We start from the raw sequence: 14,728 nt of genomic DNA on the forward strand, positions 1-14,728 counted from the left end.
AATAAGGGAAAGAATATGCTCACATGGGTACTCTTATGGATCAAGGTAAGTTCCTATCTTTATTATAATTGAATTTATGGAATGTGATAATCATATATTGTAAGATCCTTGATGACTATTTTATGGAAAGTGTACCGTGTCAGAAGTAATAAATTTGTCCCTAAGGACCGATATCGTCTCCACAAGGAACAATTGAATTCTCAAGTATAATATTCATTAAATAGAAAACAATAAGTAAAAGTTTGTTGGATGTTTGTTGTGTATGAGATTGCAAGAATGTAAATAAAACAAAGTAAAGAGTTGTTGATTCAATTGGGAAAATTGGGATTGGGGTTCATCCTTCTCACTCTTTTTTTTATTTTGAAAAGCAATATTCTATCTTTAATTGATATTGATGCCCATATAAAATTCATTTATATCGATCCCCCACATATAAAATTATTAAGATAGTCTCCTAAATATTGACTCCTCGCATATTAAAAACTCCTTATTGTTACGAGCAGATGTTGATAGCAATTAATATTTCAAGTCTATTCCTAGCATTCAAATACGTTAAGCATTATCATTTGGGTCATATGTTTATAAGTACTTTACTGTCAAATCTAAGGATCAAAATCATGATAAAAGAAGCGTTAAGATTAAAATGACAATATCAATCATCAATCAATCAAGAACATAATATTATATTTAAATATCACCTCAATACATAAGAGTTTGAACAGATTACTCTTAATCCCAAATGGTAGAATTAGCCATTCATTTTGACAATTACAAGCATGGAAAGCAAGAAAATAAGATACAAGATGTTTATATCTCCTTCTATTATCTCAATGATTTATTGGGTTATGCCTCACGCCTCATATTTAACCTAGTTGGGCTTGGGCTAAGTTACTTCTCGCCTAGACGAGCTACAACTTGCTTGGACGAGAAAAAACTTAACTTCTATGGATTGATCTTGCTTGGGCAAGTTCCTCTGGAGAGATCTGACTTAGGCGAGTTTGGGCGAGTGTTGAGCGTTTCCAACTTTGCCTTTTCATCTTGTTTATTCTTCTTTAGTCATTTCATCTCCATTTTCCCCTAGAATCCTGCAATTAACACAAATTTGGGAATAAATCGTTTTTATTCCTATTATAATCACAAAATATGTAAAAAAAAAATTCATAAATTAAGAGTTAATTATAGTTATTCTATCAATAAATATCCATAAGTGTCTGTCTTTTAATATGCAATATTATTGAAATATGACAATTATCAATCATGGTGTGTATTATTGTTCATTATTATACACTTTGATTTCACAGGTCTCACCTCTACTAAACCTCTACTTCCACACTTCAAATTCACTTCTCTAATATGACTTATACCTCCATATAACTTTCACAATACTTCCATAAAAATCATTCAAAATTATAAACTTCAAAACAAATAAGAATTCAAAATAAGGTTGGCATCTACATAAAAGTATAACTTAACATCTTATAGTCGTTTTAGTTGTATACTGTAGATATTCAAGAGTCAATTTTAACTTCCATTAATTTAAACAGGCCTAGATAAACCAAATTGAAAAGATAAAACTCTGAAACTATCAAGTTTACTCTACACAAAATTTGAAATTGAAAAAAAAAACTCATAATTACTTCTATTAGTGGCCTTGGTTGGTTATATATTTGTATGTGGCTGAAGTAAATGAAGTTATGTGATTATGCAGATAGTTTTCGCATCACAATCAATTCTGCCACTAAATATCAGTTGCTTTCTCAGAAAAGTTCTCAAGCTATTTTTATATGTTTTTTCCCACCTTATGCCTTCATATTCTCGCATGCATTATGATTATTCATCATTAAAACTTTAGAATCAGAGAAATTGCATGAGGGATACTACAGTGTAAAGAGCCATTTTTTCAGAAAACCCTCATACCAAAATTTAAAAGTTTGTGAAAATATTTATAAAGAGTTGGGTTAATTAGCCAAAACGTAGATAATTAGATTTGAAAGAGTTGGGTTAGTTGCGTGGGCCTTCCATCTATAGCTTCCTCACATGCAAACGGAGACAAAAAGTATCTCCAACATTCTAAAGCTCAAAACCGCGTCACTGCACGAATCAATAACTAATTAACATTAATTAACAAACATAATTTAATTATTATCAAATGTGTGTTCATAGAACTTTGGGTCTTTCCTTTTATATATAAGGAAACTGTTTCGGTTCAATTTGCATTAACATTGGATTTATTTTTCTACATGAAAACGCGGAAGAAAGTTATTTTGGTTCAATAAATACTAAACAATTTCAATTTTGAATTAAAACATCACTATAGTGATATAGTTGAAGAAGAATATTGTACTACATCAATCAATTTACTTTTAAGTCGTTCCATGTGATTATGTACTAGATAATGCAAAAAAAAATATTAAAGAATAAAATGTACTAATTCCATTTTCATGAGCAACGGTTATGTGCCATTCATTTCTCATCAACTAACTATTCCTTCACGGAGGAAAATAACCCACCTAGATTACATCAAATAATTAATTATTCATAAAATAATATCTAAGAATCTTATCCTATCAGGTACAAAGATAAAGATAATCTTTGCCAATTATTGCAATGTTTCATGCACGCTTAGCGCCACCATCACTTTTCTTTACCCTACTTCAACTATACATCATAAGCTTGGTTTCGTTCTTAATTTTCTTAAACACATTTTAAAGATAAAATGATGACGAAGTTTCAAACTCTAAAACAGACAATCTTGAATGCAGTAATTCGATGTTATATCATTAAATTTGAGGTCAGAATATAAACGTCATTTGTGGAAATCAAAAATTTGTTTCGTTAACTCTCAACTGAAAATTTAATATACTAAGTATAGTTTCACATCGCTTAATAATCCATACTAAAGACAGTTTATATAACACATTCATCCCTTAATCTTTTGGAATTTTTTAAAATACAAAACTATGTCAAAACTCTAAAGTGTTAGATTTTTTAGTGAATTTTGTTTTCCCTTTTTTTCCTAAGCACATATATAGTCTCACCCCTCAATACAACTGAAGTGTTGATTGTTGATTATGTTTCGAGAATTTTCATACAATGATGACAGAAATTGTGGCTTTTGAATAAAAATTGTTAACTGGTTCCCATAAAGTTGTCTTGGATATTGATTTTGAAGAGAGCAGAAAATGCTATCCAATGTATTCGTAGACAAACGTCAAAGGTTTATTTGTTTTTTCTTAAAGGAAAGTAAACAAAAATTTGTCTGTATGCGTCTTCATTCTACTACTTTGGTGCATGGATATTAGGAAACCAAGTGTGAAGAGGGAGTATGAGGACCCACACGGTTGCAATGAGATCGATGGCAACATTTTCTTACCAAAACAGTAAGTTAGGTGCTGCATAAGCCGTTATTCTTTTCCTCTCTTTTGATCTAAAAGGATTGAACTTTACTGTGAAAAAGAGCAACAAAATGGACCCACCATTATCTCAGTTGCCCCTTAGGATTTTGGTGAAAACATTTTTCCTCTCAGCTCCCTTCTTTGACTAGCAGATATGTAATGTGGCGGATCATGAAATGTAGATATGTAATCTCTCAAATGCTCTTATTAATCCTTGTCAGTAAAATATCTCTCAAATGCACTTTTCATATCTTACCTTAGGAATGTAATCTCTTAGATGATCCAAATATGATTTTCAGATGGGGGAAAACCAGATTGTGTAATGATATTTGCATAACTTCACTTCCAATCAGCGGGTGAGTAGAGGTTAACCTTAAAATTGGCTAGAGAAATATAGGTTAAAATGAAAAGTTGATGTGTCATTTTCATTAGGCAAGAGGATACGACACTGCATCATAACCATTTGAGTGAGAACAGGAAAATGATGGAGGGAGTGAGGACTGAGGAGGGAAAAAGTAACGACAATACATGCTTTAGTATATGGTATGGGATGGCGTGATAATAACTAATAAAGCCATAGCAAAATCCTCTTTCTAGTCAAAATTAAAAAAAAAAATCAAAGCATATACACACAAAAGGAAAAGGGTATAAGATCTTATACCCCTTTAATCATTCCTCTAACTAGACTTTTTGTTTTTGTTTTAGTCTGACCAAATAGAACACAAGCAAAAAAGCAGTGGTTAACATTAATCTAAGATTGGTAAAGGCTCTCCATTCAGACATCAGCTTCCAAATTTCCCTGGATCATTGAGAAGATAACAGAATGCAGAATGAGGATTTCACAGAGAAAAAGAAAATGCTGAAGAATAAAAACACCCTCTAATTTTCATCAACAATTTTTTGTTTACTATGACTCTGAAACTGAATAAACCAAGGGGAAGTGGTTACTTTTTGATTGAGATGCTAAAATTATTTACTTTGAGTTTTACATGTACACACGTGCCATCCGCCGCTACCTAAAAGGCTGAATATGAAGAGGATTAGGTTCGAAGTTGGACCAGTGAAATGAAATCACATTCCCTATCCCTACCCCCACCGAATTTTAGTCCTTGTGAACATAGTGCCTATTTGTTACACTTGCCATTTGCCCTTTGTGCTTTAAAATTTTGGCGCTTTCTGTCCCTTTTTCAACTCCATGTCCCATGAAGTAAAGCTTAGGCAAGAATAAAAGGAAAGTAGACTCCAGGATAGTACTACAATATTCCTCATTTGAAGATCCAAGACAGATACTCTCCCTCTCTTCCTCCTCCAATTGCTACCAATGGAATATGAACGTAGTCCTCTTTCCTGGGAATTCCACTACCAAGAAGAGGTCACACACATCTACTTTTCCAAATGCTTTGTTTAATATCTTTTCCTATTTACTTAGTAGTATTGTATCATTTCTGAACTAGCAGGGGTTGGAAGACTTGAAACATTCTCTTCTGTACACAACCTTGGAGCTAGAAGCAACAATTGCATCAGCTAAGGAGGAGATTACCAGAAGAGAATGTGATTTGATCCATGTCAATGACCTTTTAAGCAGGGTCACCAAGGAGAGAGATGAAGCTCAAGCAAAATGCCAGAAGCTAATGCTGGAAAAACTAGAGCTCCAACAACAACTTCAGCAGAAGCAACAGCTGGAACAGCATCAGCACCAGAACCAGCAACAACTTGGTCAGACACATCAAAGAGATACCACATCACAGAGTGAAGAAGAGCTGCAAGAAGGGTTCTCTGAAAAGCACTCTATGCCAGCTGCTTCTTCTGACTGTGAAGAAAGTAGCATGCCCTCTTCTGGTGGAAGTTCAACCCCACATCCAACACCACTGCAAGTAGTCCTTGAATTAGCAGAAAAGAAACCATTGCCTGAAAAAGGGAAACTCTTAAAGGCAGTGGTAGAAGCTGGACCACTGCTTCAGACCCTTCTCTTGGCTGGACCACTCCCACAGTGGCAGCACCCTCCTCCACAGCTTAACTCCATTGAGATCCCTCCTGTGGCCATTTCACCTCAAGACTCTTCCAAAAGCACTTTCCATTTCAATAAGAAGAGGGACCTGGTCCTCTCTGCGGTCACTGATTGTCCAGTTTCAAAGAGTAGAAAGGTCATCACTCAGCACTTGCCAACACCTACCACTGCTTCACATAATTCCCTATCACACCCATCCTTTTCATAATGGTTTCATCTGCATAACAAATCACAGTGAAACAGGTGTCCAATGTGCATCCCCTCATCTTTGTCCTCTTATCAACAAACTCTGACCTACTTTACTATGCTGGAAAAAAAATCTTGATTTTAGTGTTTAAAATTTTCTCTAATCTTATCTTATTATGTATATATGAGAGCTAAGTTCTCACAAAATTGATGGGAATTAAGTAGCCTCCTCCATGTCATGACACAGTTTTGTACTTTGGTAGATAGATATTAGAGGGTGATGTAACCAGGCTTCAAATGGCTTAACTTTTAATTAAAGGCTATTGTTCTGCTACTGTTATTTCTCTTAAGCTGTTGCTTTCTTTGCTTAGTACAATAATGATGGTTCAGTATGAGCAACCAAGCAATCATATATTTTCCAAGAATTTTTCTTTTCCATGAAGCACACTTCATTCAATGTTAGTGTCTGCCATTAAAACAGCACCTAATTTGGCTCCCCATCATGAAGAATGGATGTTGCTCACACCTGGCCAAATAACTTCAATAAACTATTTTAAGGACTTCAATAAATTACAAATCTTCAAATCATTAACTGTTTTTTGTTTTCTTTGTTAAACACAAGTTAAATAAAATATTGGGAAATTTTTCTTCAGTTATCTAAGGCCCTGAATAAAGCAAGCTAAATAATATGTGTGGAAAGAAAAGGAAAAGAAGAACAAAAATAAAGAGATTTTGGGATGAGTAGAAGTTACAGTCAAACAGTGTTGATTTCACATGGAGCATGGGTGTGCCTGAACCACTAAACCCAATCAGTCAATGAGAATAATTAATAGCATATAACATGAGGCAAATGCTGATAAGTATTTTATAACAAAAATATAAAAAAAATAATCTATTATATTAAAAGACATAATAATAATGAATTTTGATTTGTTAAAATTATTATAGAAAAGATTTGAGAAGATGTATTGAATATAGAATGTGATTAAGAGATTTGATTAAGGGGAGAGTAATTAATATGATGGAGTGCAGATGCAATGAGAAGAAGATCTACTTAATCGGCCCCGCTTAATCTGCAGAACATGGCATTAGTATGGAATTCCACGTAGACATCTACGGTGGCAGACTATTCATGACTCGTGGACCACACATCTCCATTTTTAAAAAACAATTATCCATTATGTTATCTTAATTTTAATATAGTTTTACTGTGAATTAAACATGAATTTGATTGATTTCTTTATTTCAATATTTTATTTTATTTTAAATAAACTTGTGTCATTCCTACACGTCTTTATTTGTTTTTTTATTACATTGAAATGTGTATCATTTATATGATTTATGATTTCTGTATTAAATTTTATTTTTTGATTTTCATGTATAGTTTTTTTTATAATATAGTGTTATATAAAAATAAGTGTTTGATTTTTATTATTTATTTTTTGTATGAAAATATATTTTGTGAATGGTGGTGTGATTGTGGGGGAGTCTTGGTTGTCTTGTCTCTTGGAATTGATGTGTATTCACATTGTAGCCTAGAGACTCTATAATATTTATAAAACTTATGAAATTGAATTTCATCTCATTTAAAACTTACACAAGACTAAATTTCATACATCATCTTATCGTCACAATCAAGAAGACCAAACTACTCATTTTATCCATAACGAAATTGATAAGTCAATTCTCAATAAGTCAAAAAAATATTCTTAGTATGAGAATGAATGTCATAATATATAGAAGCAATTTTTCATATAAACAAAATTGATAGGAAAATTTACTTCTAATTTCCATTATTAATTTCCCTCTTTCTTTATTTTGCACAATTAATTTATAGCTTCATTTTCTCCCACTATCCTACAAAATAATCAAACAAGTATTAATATATAACTCGATAAAACTAAACAACTAATTTTCATGTTATCTCCTGGTCACAATCTTTACAATAATTTTTATATTTTTAACATATTTTATTTTTCTTATATTTTTATAAAATTACTTATTGGTATAATTTTTTTAAGGCATAATTACCTTATTCGTCTTGGAGTCAATATTCAATTCAGTACAGTGGTTTTAAAAAAAAATCAATTTGGTCCATATGTTTTTTTAAAACATATACAAATTGGTATTTTCCGTTAAGTCGTACCTTACAACGTCAAATGTTGCTTATGTGGCAGAGAGATGAGATTAAGAGATGTGACCTGTCAAGATTAGGTGTTGGCGTGGCAATTGTGGTTCAATTGTCCAACTTCAAAAATCTTATGAAATTGTGGTTCCTTGAGATGATAGATTCCACTTACTCAGATGTCGAAGCACTACCATTTATAGAAACATCTGTATGGTTATGACTGGTTCCATTATTAGTTGAACAAGGTCGTCTTGTAACTTGCTTGCACTTCTTTCATTGCAGAAGCTTGAGCATTAGAAGGCCTAGGTGATAACATTATAGTCATCCGTATATTACTAGTCAACTTTCCCTGCACGAAAGATAGTGACATCTAATCTCAGACACAACGAAAGATAAACATTTCTCACAATATTAAGAACATCAAGCATCTGTTCTAACTTGAGAAAACACATCTATGGTATCAACAAAACCTCTCTTGTTGCCGAAAACAACAGTTTTTTGGGACAACAAGAAAATCCCGTATTTAGTAGGAACCAAAGGGAACAATGGCTTTTCGTCAAGCTTTGTTGAGCTTAAAGAGAAAAGATTTGGATCCCTGTCAGGTGACTGTGATCCGGGAAGACCCAGCCTCAACTCTGTAGCCTTCAAATTCATGTTCTCCTTTTTCTCATCACCCAAGCCTGACACAGTAGAAACACAACTATCCACTGATGAGCAATCAAACAACCCTAAGTAATTCCTTTATTTCAATCCAGCCCCATTCTGAGAGAAACAATCCAAGGAATGGGAAGAACCAGACGCTAAGGTAGGCGACACCTTGCTTAGCCCGTCCTCCTTCGTTACCATCGTCGTCAACGACATCACACTCCAAACACAATCAAAGCAAACTTTCACAGACATAAACAATAAAAGTCAAATTCATCGTTCACTTCAAATTACCAACAACACAAAAGACTCAATGCACACATTCTTGCTGACGAATGGAAGGTTCCACATGGATGCTGACGAGGACTGGGTGGTTTCTGACGACGTGATGCAGACGACACTGTCAACGATGGTGACTTTGGATGTGTTAATATTAATATTAATTAATAACATATTAATTACTTTTTCTAAATAAATTTGTATGTGTTAATATTAAAATAAATAATAAAATAACAAATTATGCACCAAAATTAAAAAAATAATCACATGCAGAAGTCATGTGAAGGATATACGACTTCACTATAATGTAAACGTAATTAGAATCGTTTTAGTATAATCTGATTTGAATTGAAGTCGTGCAAAGGACACACAACTTCATTTAAAATAAAATAAAAAACAAAACTTGAATTAAGGTAATCAAAGTAATGTTTAACTCATATAAATTCTCTTCTCACATTATCAACTTGATAAAACTTCCCTTTGATAATTCTAAAGTTATGTTATCCTTGCATTAGTTTTTTAAGAATAAAATCGTGTTAAGCTATCAAGACTTTGTAATTTTTTTTAAAAATTATCAATTTTGATAATTTCTTTATAAAATTGCCCCCATATTTAAAAGACCACCAACATCTCCCAACAAGCCTTCCTACGTGTAACAACTTGTGTTTCATATCTTTTATACATACGTGTACATCTTTTTATTTATTTTTTCCCCTCTCTTTACTAGTCTAGTAATAGAGATTTTCACTCTTATTAAATTATTTTTATCAAAAAAATGTTTAATTAGTTAACAAATTTAACTTATAAACTAACTAGTAATTGATAAACTAATTTATAACGCATAAAGTAGCTCATAAACTTTTAAATTAATAGTCAATGAAATATATTACCGACCACTTTTTTAATTAGTCAAACTAATTTAAAAATCAATTAAATAAACTAGTAGCTAACTTATTGATATTATGAAATACATCTAAATATTCCTAATCCTTTAACCTTAATGACGGGTGAAAATAAGTGAAAAGTTGAGTTTTAACACTTATCTACTGAAAAAAAATTATATCATGTTCACATGTTATATTTACTCGAAAAAAATGTTAAAAATGTACTGTTTGGGTTAAATATGAATGCATTGTTTGGGTTGAAAAAGGTAGATAAAATAGTTGACCAAGCAAATCGTTGAGAGGTAAATAGTTATTACGATGAACATGGTTGACAATGAGATAAAAATAGTAGACATTGAAGAGCAGGAAATTAGAAAATAAGAGAGATTAAGATGGTGACACCCTGTTTTCATGGTGTTAAGCACATGGATGTACGTGAGTCACATGCTGCAAACTATGGACAAAAACCTCGGTGTCTGTCTTAAGTCATAGCGCAATCTTAATCTTCAGTCAGATTCAGAACCAGTTGTATAGCAAAAATATGAACAAAACCAAAAGGGGGAGTAGGCTTAAATAAATCCCTTTTCAAGAGTTTAACCAAATTTATATATTTTTTATATAAAAAGTACAATTTCCTTCACCCCTCTCTCTGCATTAAAAGAAACTTATGTATGAGTAATTGTTAAGATAAAAAGTTGTATGAGTTTGAAAATTGCATATAGTGTGTAGCCTGAAAAAAGAAAGATGGTCCAGTGTTTTGACGTTTGGAGAGGACCACAACTGGATCCAATGGACTTGTGGCATAGATAGGCCACAGACCCAGTAAGGATGTTGCCTAGTGTACAATGTGTCTTGGACCAAACTCTGAAATCATCAGCCCATACCAAAATCACGTTCACCAACGCACATTGCTCCATCCATCCTAAGAAAAAGACGTTTTTTTTGAACTAGATTTGACTAAACTTGGTGGAAGTAGTAAATTTTGAATGAATGGAAGTGCATGGAAAGAAGAAGAGTTTGATGTAATTGATTGGAATTCCCATGGACGCCCTATAAGAAGAACCCTAAAATGATTGGAGGGAAGCAGAGAGCGGCAAATGCAAATGAACAGTAGTGAATTTATTAATTTAATTTGTTATTTTGTTTAAAAGAAGAAAGGAAAAGCAGGAGAAAGTGACAAAATCCCAGTAAAGCGTGACAGTGCCAGCTCCATTCGGCCTCTCAACCCAAAGTCTTGTGCTTTTCACATACCCATTTCCCCATTCGCCCCACTCCCCCTTTCTGCTTCCCCTTTCACCAAATGGGTCATCTCCTTCTCCCATAACTTAACAACATACCCACGTTTTCTCCTTTTCTCTCTCTCTCTTCTTCCCTTCGTGGCCTTTCACGTTTCACTCCACAACATCAACACCAAGAACAAGGACAAGGAGAACAGGATAGGATGTTTTCTAGGTTGATACATCCCCATGAAGGGGGTGTTGCCCAGGAAGACATGCAGGCTGCTTCCAATCACGCTCACCTCGGTGACCCTTGTCTTGTTCTCACCTCTGATCCCAAACCTCGTCTTCGTTGGACCGCTGACCTTCACGAACGCTTTGTTGATGCTGTCACTCAACTTGGGGGTGCCAGTAGTCAGTATTTTTTCCCCTTTCATATTTCATTCATCTTATTGTCTGCTACTGTAATTCTGATGACATGGATCCCATTTCGTGAAATTTATTATCAGTTTATGTATTTTTTTCTCTATTTGCTTCATACGGTTAGGAAATTGTTTGGAATTGTTGGGATTCGTGCAGAGGTTTTATTTGTTGTTTATGGAGGCCAGGAGTTTGGTAGCAGGGAAAGGATGGGCCTTTCTTATCTGAGTTGTAATGATATATGTTGGGATTGCAGGTTTGGCTGAATTAGATATGGGGTTATTCTCCTAATTATTTGTGTTACCATATTATTGCTTTGTGGCGCCGTAATTAGTGATTGTGTGTCATCAGTGTGTCTTAAACTGTGGCTTAATTATGCCCTCGATATTGCTATCCCTCCAAAAAACGAAAATAAAAACACTGTAACCACCCGACATTAACCATTGCAAGTTGAAACTCGTCAATTTTTTTATGGTGAATAATGTGATAAACTAGACGATATAATGTGTGTTCGGAGGCAAAAATCACGTCAAGTGACCAAAACTACAACTGATAGGCTCTATTGAGACGTGGCAAACCACATCAAATAGACCTCTTAATGTGTGTTACCAAACACGCTAGTTGCATACAGAAGGACCTAAAATGATTACAATGTGGAATACTGGGTTTTAGCCCCTGGAGTATAAAACTTATTATAAGGCTCTTTTGATAGTCTCTTCAATTTCATTGCATCCTGTGGATTTTCGTCATTATAGTAGTTTGTTGCCATCTATTTCTGTATATATTTCAGTATTACTGTATGTGCATCCTTCCTATGAACTCATGCTGTGTTTTTTGTAATGTAATACAATTCTCAAAGAAAATTGACTTTATCTAGGACCGAAAAATCTTTAGCTAGCTTTTACCTAGCATAATACCACGATCCAGGAGAAAGCCTTCAGTAATTTGTACATTAGTCTTAGCTCCGATGTTGGAGATATGTTCTTCAAGTCAAGTGTATATTCCTTCAGAATTTTTCTAAATATCACGGGGATATAGTCTTCATTTTATTCTTCATTCATTTAATTTTTTTCTCAATTTGTAGTGGGGTTATTTATGATTTGTGAATATTTTCTAGGAAACTCTTTTGTATTCATGAGTAATATCATCATGTGTCTTCTTCTCACTGTTATATTTTAAAATTACTATTTACAGAAGCCACTCCTAAAGCGATCATGAGGACCATGAATGTCAAGGGTTTGACTCTCTATCATTTAAAGAGTCATCTTCAGGTTCATTTTGCATATCATTTTGTGACAGTTGATTACATAGTAATTGGTGAAATTGAAACTTTATGATAATGTTCCGTTTTATACAATTGTTCATTGCATTGCAGAAGTACAGGCTTGGTAAGCAATCAGGAAAAGATTCTGATGAGGGATGCAAAGATGGTAGGTTAATCTATCTTTATTTTTGAAAAATATGCCACAATTTTTTTTTTTAATTTGATATCTCAAATTGAATCATGTATCAATGTCCGTTTCAATGGATTGGTCACATTTTATCTTTGTTCCCGTGCTCAGAGAAAGGTTGATTCTGGAATTTATGTGTAAAACAAGGTCAAAATCATACACTAGCAATACTGTTTATATTATAAGCTTTTGTATTGGTCTAAACTGTCTCATTCATTGAAAAACCCATGCAAGGGATGCCAGGTTCGTATCTTCAAGAAAGCCCTGGTACTGGCAACTCATCTCCAAATTTACCAACTTCTGAGGCAAACGAGTAAGAATTCCATGGTATCTTGAGAAACAATTTATTCGTGCCCAGATGTCTGAATGGTTGTTTAAAACAAATTGAGAGTTGCAATGTCATGTATAGGGGTCATGAAGTCAAGGAGGCATTAAGAGCACAAATGGAAGTGCAAAGCAAACTGCACTTACTAGTGGAGGTAAATTTCCTTCTCACAGTGTAAGGTGCTTTATGGTTTTGGCATATTATACAAGACTATTTTGATTGGAATTGGAGTTAGACTCGGTGCATGGTTGCAGGATGATGATTGGTTGCTTTTTTTTCTTCTCCCTTATTTCTGCGGATAGATATGAGCTAAATAAATAATAACTGAGAAGAGAATGTTTAATTCAGTGTTCTATTAAAGAAATAGTTGGTATATGTTATAAATGTACCCTGACACTTACTATTTTTAAGAATTATGGTATTGCAGGCAGAGAAGCACTTGCAAATTCGGCAGGATGCAGAGCGGAGGTACATGGGCATGCTTGAGCGAGCATGTAAGATGTTAGCCGATCAGTTTATTGGGGACATGATTATGGAGACAGATGGGCAAAAATTTCAAGGGCTGGAAAGCAAAACACCAAGAAGTTCCCTAGTTGATCACGTTGGGTATTTTCCCCCAGTGTGTTCCGAGGTAGGTGGAATGCATGTTTCAGAAGTAGCAGCTATTCTCCATCCTCAAGGGGCTGACTGTTCCACTGAAAGTTGCCTGACATCACTTGAGAGTCTGGGAGGGTTGACACTAGAAGGATCTCCTGGGGGATCAAAGAAGAGGATGCTGAGTTTAGATTCAATGGTAGCACCTTTGATCTGGAGTGAAGCCAACACCAGAACTCAAGGAATCCATTTAGGTCAAGTCAATCCTCCAGGAATAACTAGGTATGGCATGTAGGATAGGGTTGGGAAGGTTAGTTCCTCATGAAGAGAGATGAGGAAGTGCTTTGTTCCAAGCTTTTAGGATTAAGTACTAAATTAGATTCTTATCTGTTCTTGTCCCTCAAGTTGCTCAGAATCAACTTGCTCACATATCATTGTGTAAATTGAAAATACCATGTGCCTTAACTTAGACCATCTACGTTCGTTACCTCGTTTCTCACTTCTTCCTTAGTGCCCTTCGTACTATACGAAGAGTTACAGGATTTCAATGTCCCAAACTTTTTATTTTTATTTTTTCTAATTATTAACCATTACGAATTCTTAGAATTACTGTCTTCTGCTGATACAATGCTTCTACCTCCATTTCTGCTTGGTTCTTTATTTTTCTCGTCACTGAGTGACTTTGTTTTTCATACAACTCAATGTCTTGGCAAATTCATTGTTAGATTATGGCAATAAACAGTATGTAAAAGAAATAAGCAATATAAACAACAAAAAAAGTAAATATTCATTGCAATAAAAATCCTGCACTTTAATGGAAAAACAATCCCTAAATATATTGTCTCTCAAAGATGACGACATATAATTTATTTATAATTAATACATTTACACCTAACCCGCAACTGCATGATGTTTGAGGTTACATTGCACTGATGCAGCATTGTTAATAAATCTATATAAAAAATAAATTTTGTCGATTCAAGGGTTAAATTAAGTAATTAAATTATATATATATTTCAGTACAGTGTGCAAAATATACATTAAATTGATTTTAATTTATATATGTCAGATATTAAATAATTTTATATTAATATATTTTTGTATACATGATATACGTAAAAGAAATTTTGAATTAAATTATCTGTTTTGAAATTGTAATATAACGGAAAGATATGAAATGAGAAATTATTTAATAA

General features: G+C 33.6%; 2 protein-coding genes and 1 pseudogene across 5 annotated transcripts; 2 read left to right on the forward strand and 1 right to left on the reverse strand.

Annotated features, from left to right (window-relative positions):
• Positions 1 to 4,304: 4,304 nt before the first annotated feature.
• On the forward strand, positions 4,305 to 5,923 carry LOC137828560 (uncharacterized). The gene is made up of 2 exons (XM_068635181.1): positions 4,305 to 4,767; positions 4,853 to 5,923. Exons 1-2 carry the CDS (start codon positions 4,717 to 4,719, stop codon positions 5,609 to 5,611), a joined length of 810 nt encoding a protein of 269 aa, XP_068491282.1. The 5' UTR covers positions 4,305 to 4,716; the 3' UTR covers positions 5,612 to 5,923.
• Positions 5,924 to 7,885: 1,962 nt separating this feature from the next.
• LOC137829263 (auxin-responsive protein IAA9-like) lies at positions 7,886 to 8,578 on the reverse strand (annotated as a pseudogene).
• Positions 8,579 to 10,358: 1,780 nt separating this feature from the next.
• On the forward strand, positions 10,359 to 14,138 carry LOC137828561 (protein PHR1-LIKE 2). Of its 4 annotated transcripts, none has more exons than XM_068635182.2 (6): positions 10,359 to 11,156; positions 12,357 to 12,433; positions 12,538 to 12,592; positions 12,848 to 12,926; positions 13,023 to 13,092; positions 13,366 to 14,138. In XM_068635182.2, exons 1-6 carry the CDS (start codon positions 10,967 to 10,969, stop codon positions 13,825 to 13,827), a joined length of 933 nt encoding a protein of 310 aa, XP_068491283.2. In that variant the 5' UTR covers positions 10,359 to 10,966; the 3' UTR covers positions 13,828 to 14,138. The 4 variants fall into 4 exon arrangements, with proteins under 4 accessions (XP_068491283.2, XP_090160414.1, XP_068491284.1 ...); XM_090304288.1 differs by having other exon boundaries at positions 10,567 to 11,156; positions 13,350 to 14,138; XM_068635183.1 differs by having other exon boundaries at positions 10,679 to 11,156; positions 12,857 to 12,926.
• The last annotated feature ends 590 nt before the right edge of the window (positions 14,139 to 14,728 follow it).

The sequence above is a fragment of the Phaseolus vulgaris genome, chromosome 7, assembly GCF_051622355.1.
Source record: "Phaseolus vulgaris cultivar YP4 chromosome 7, ASM5162235v1, whole genome shotgun sequence".
Taxonomy (NCBI): Eukaryota; Viridiplantae; Streptophyta; class Magnoliopsida; order Fabales; family Fabaceae; genus Phaseolus; species Phaseolus vulgaris.

Bases quoted from the DNA above. Each gene is read 5' to 3' on its own strand.
- LOC137828560 (XM_068635181.1), top strand. From the start codon at position 4,717: ATGGAATATGAACGTAGTCCTCTTTCCTGGGAATTCCACTACCAAGAA. The intron at 4,768-4,852 runs GTCACACACATC...CTGAACTAGCAG, and splicing joins AATTCCACTACCAAGAAGAG to GGGTTGGAAGACTTGAAACA.
- LOC137828561 (XM_068635182.2), top strand. From the start codon at position 10,967: ATGTTTTCTAGGTTGATACATCCCCATGAAGGGGGTGTTGCCCAGGAA. The intron at 11,157-12,356 runs GTCAGTATTTTT...TACTATTTACAG, and splicing joins TCAACTTGGGGGTGCCAGTA to AAGCCACTCCTAAAGCGATC. The intron at 12,593-12,847 runs GTAGGTTAATCT...AACCCATGCAAG, and splicing joins TGATGAGGGATGCAAAGATG to GGATGCCAGGTTCGTATCTT.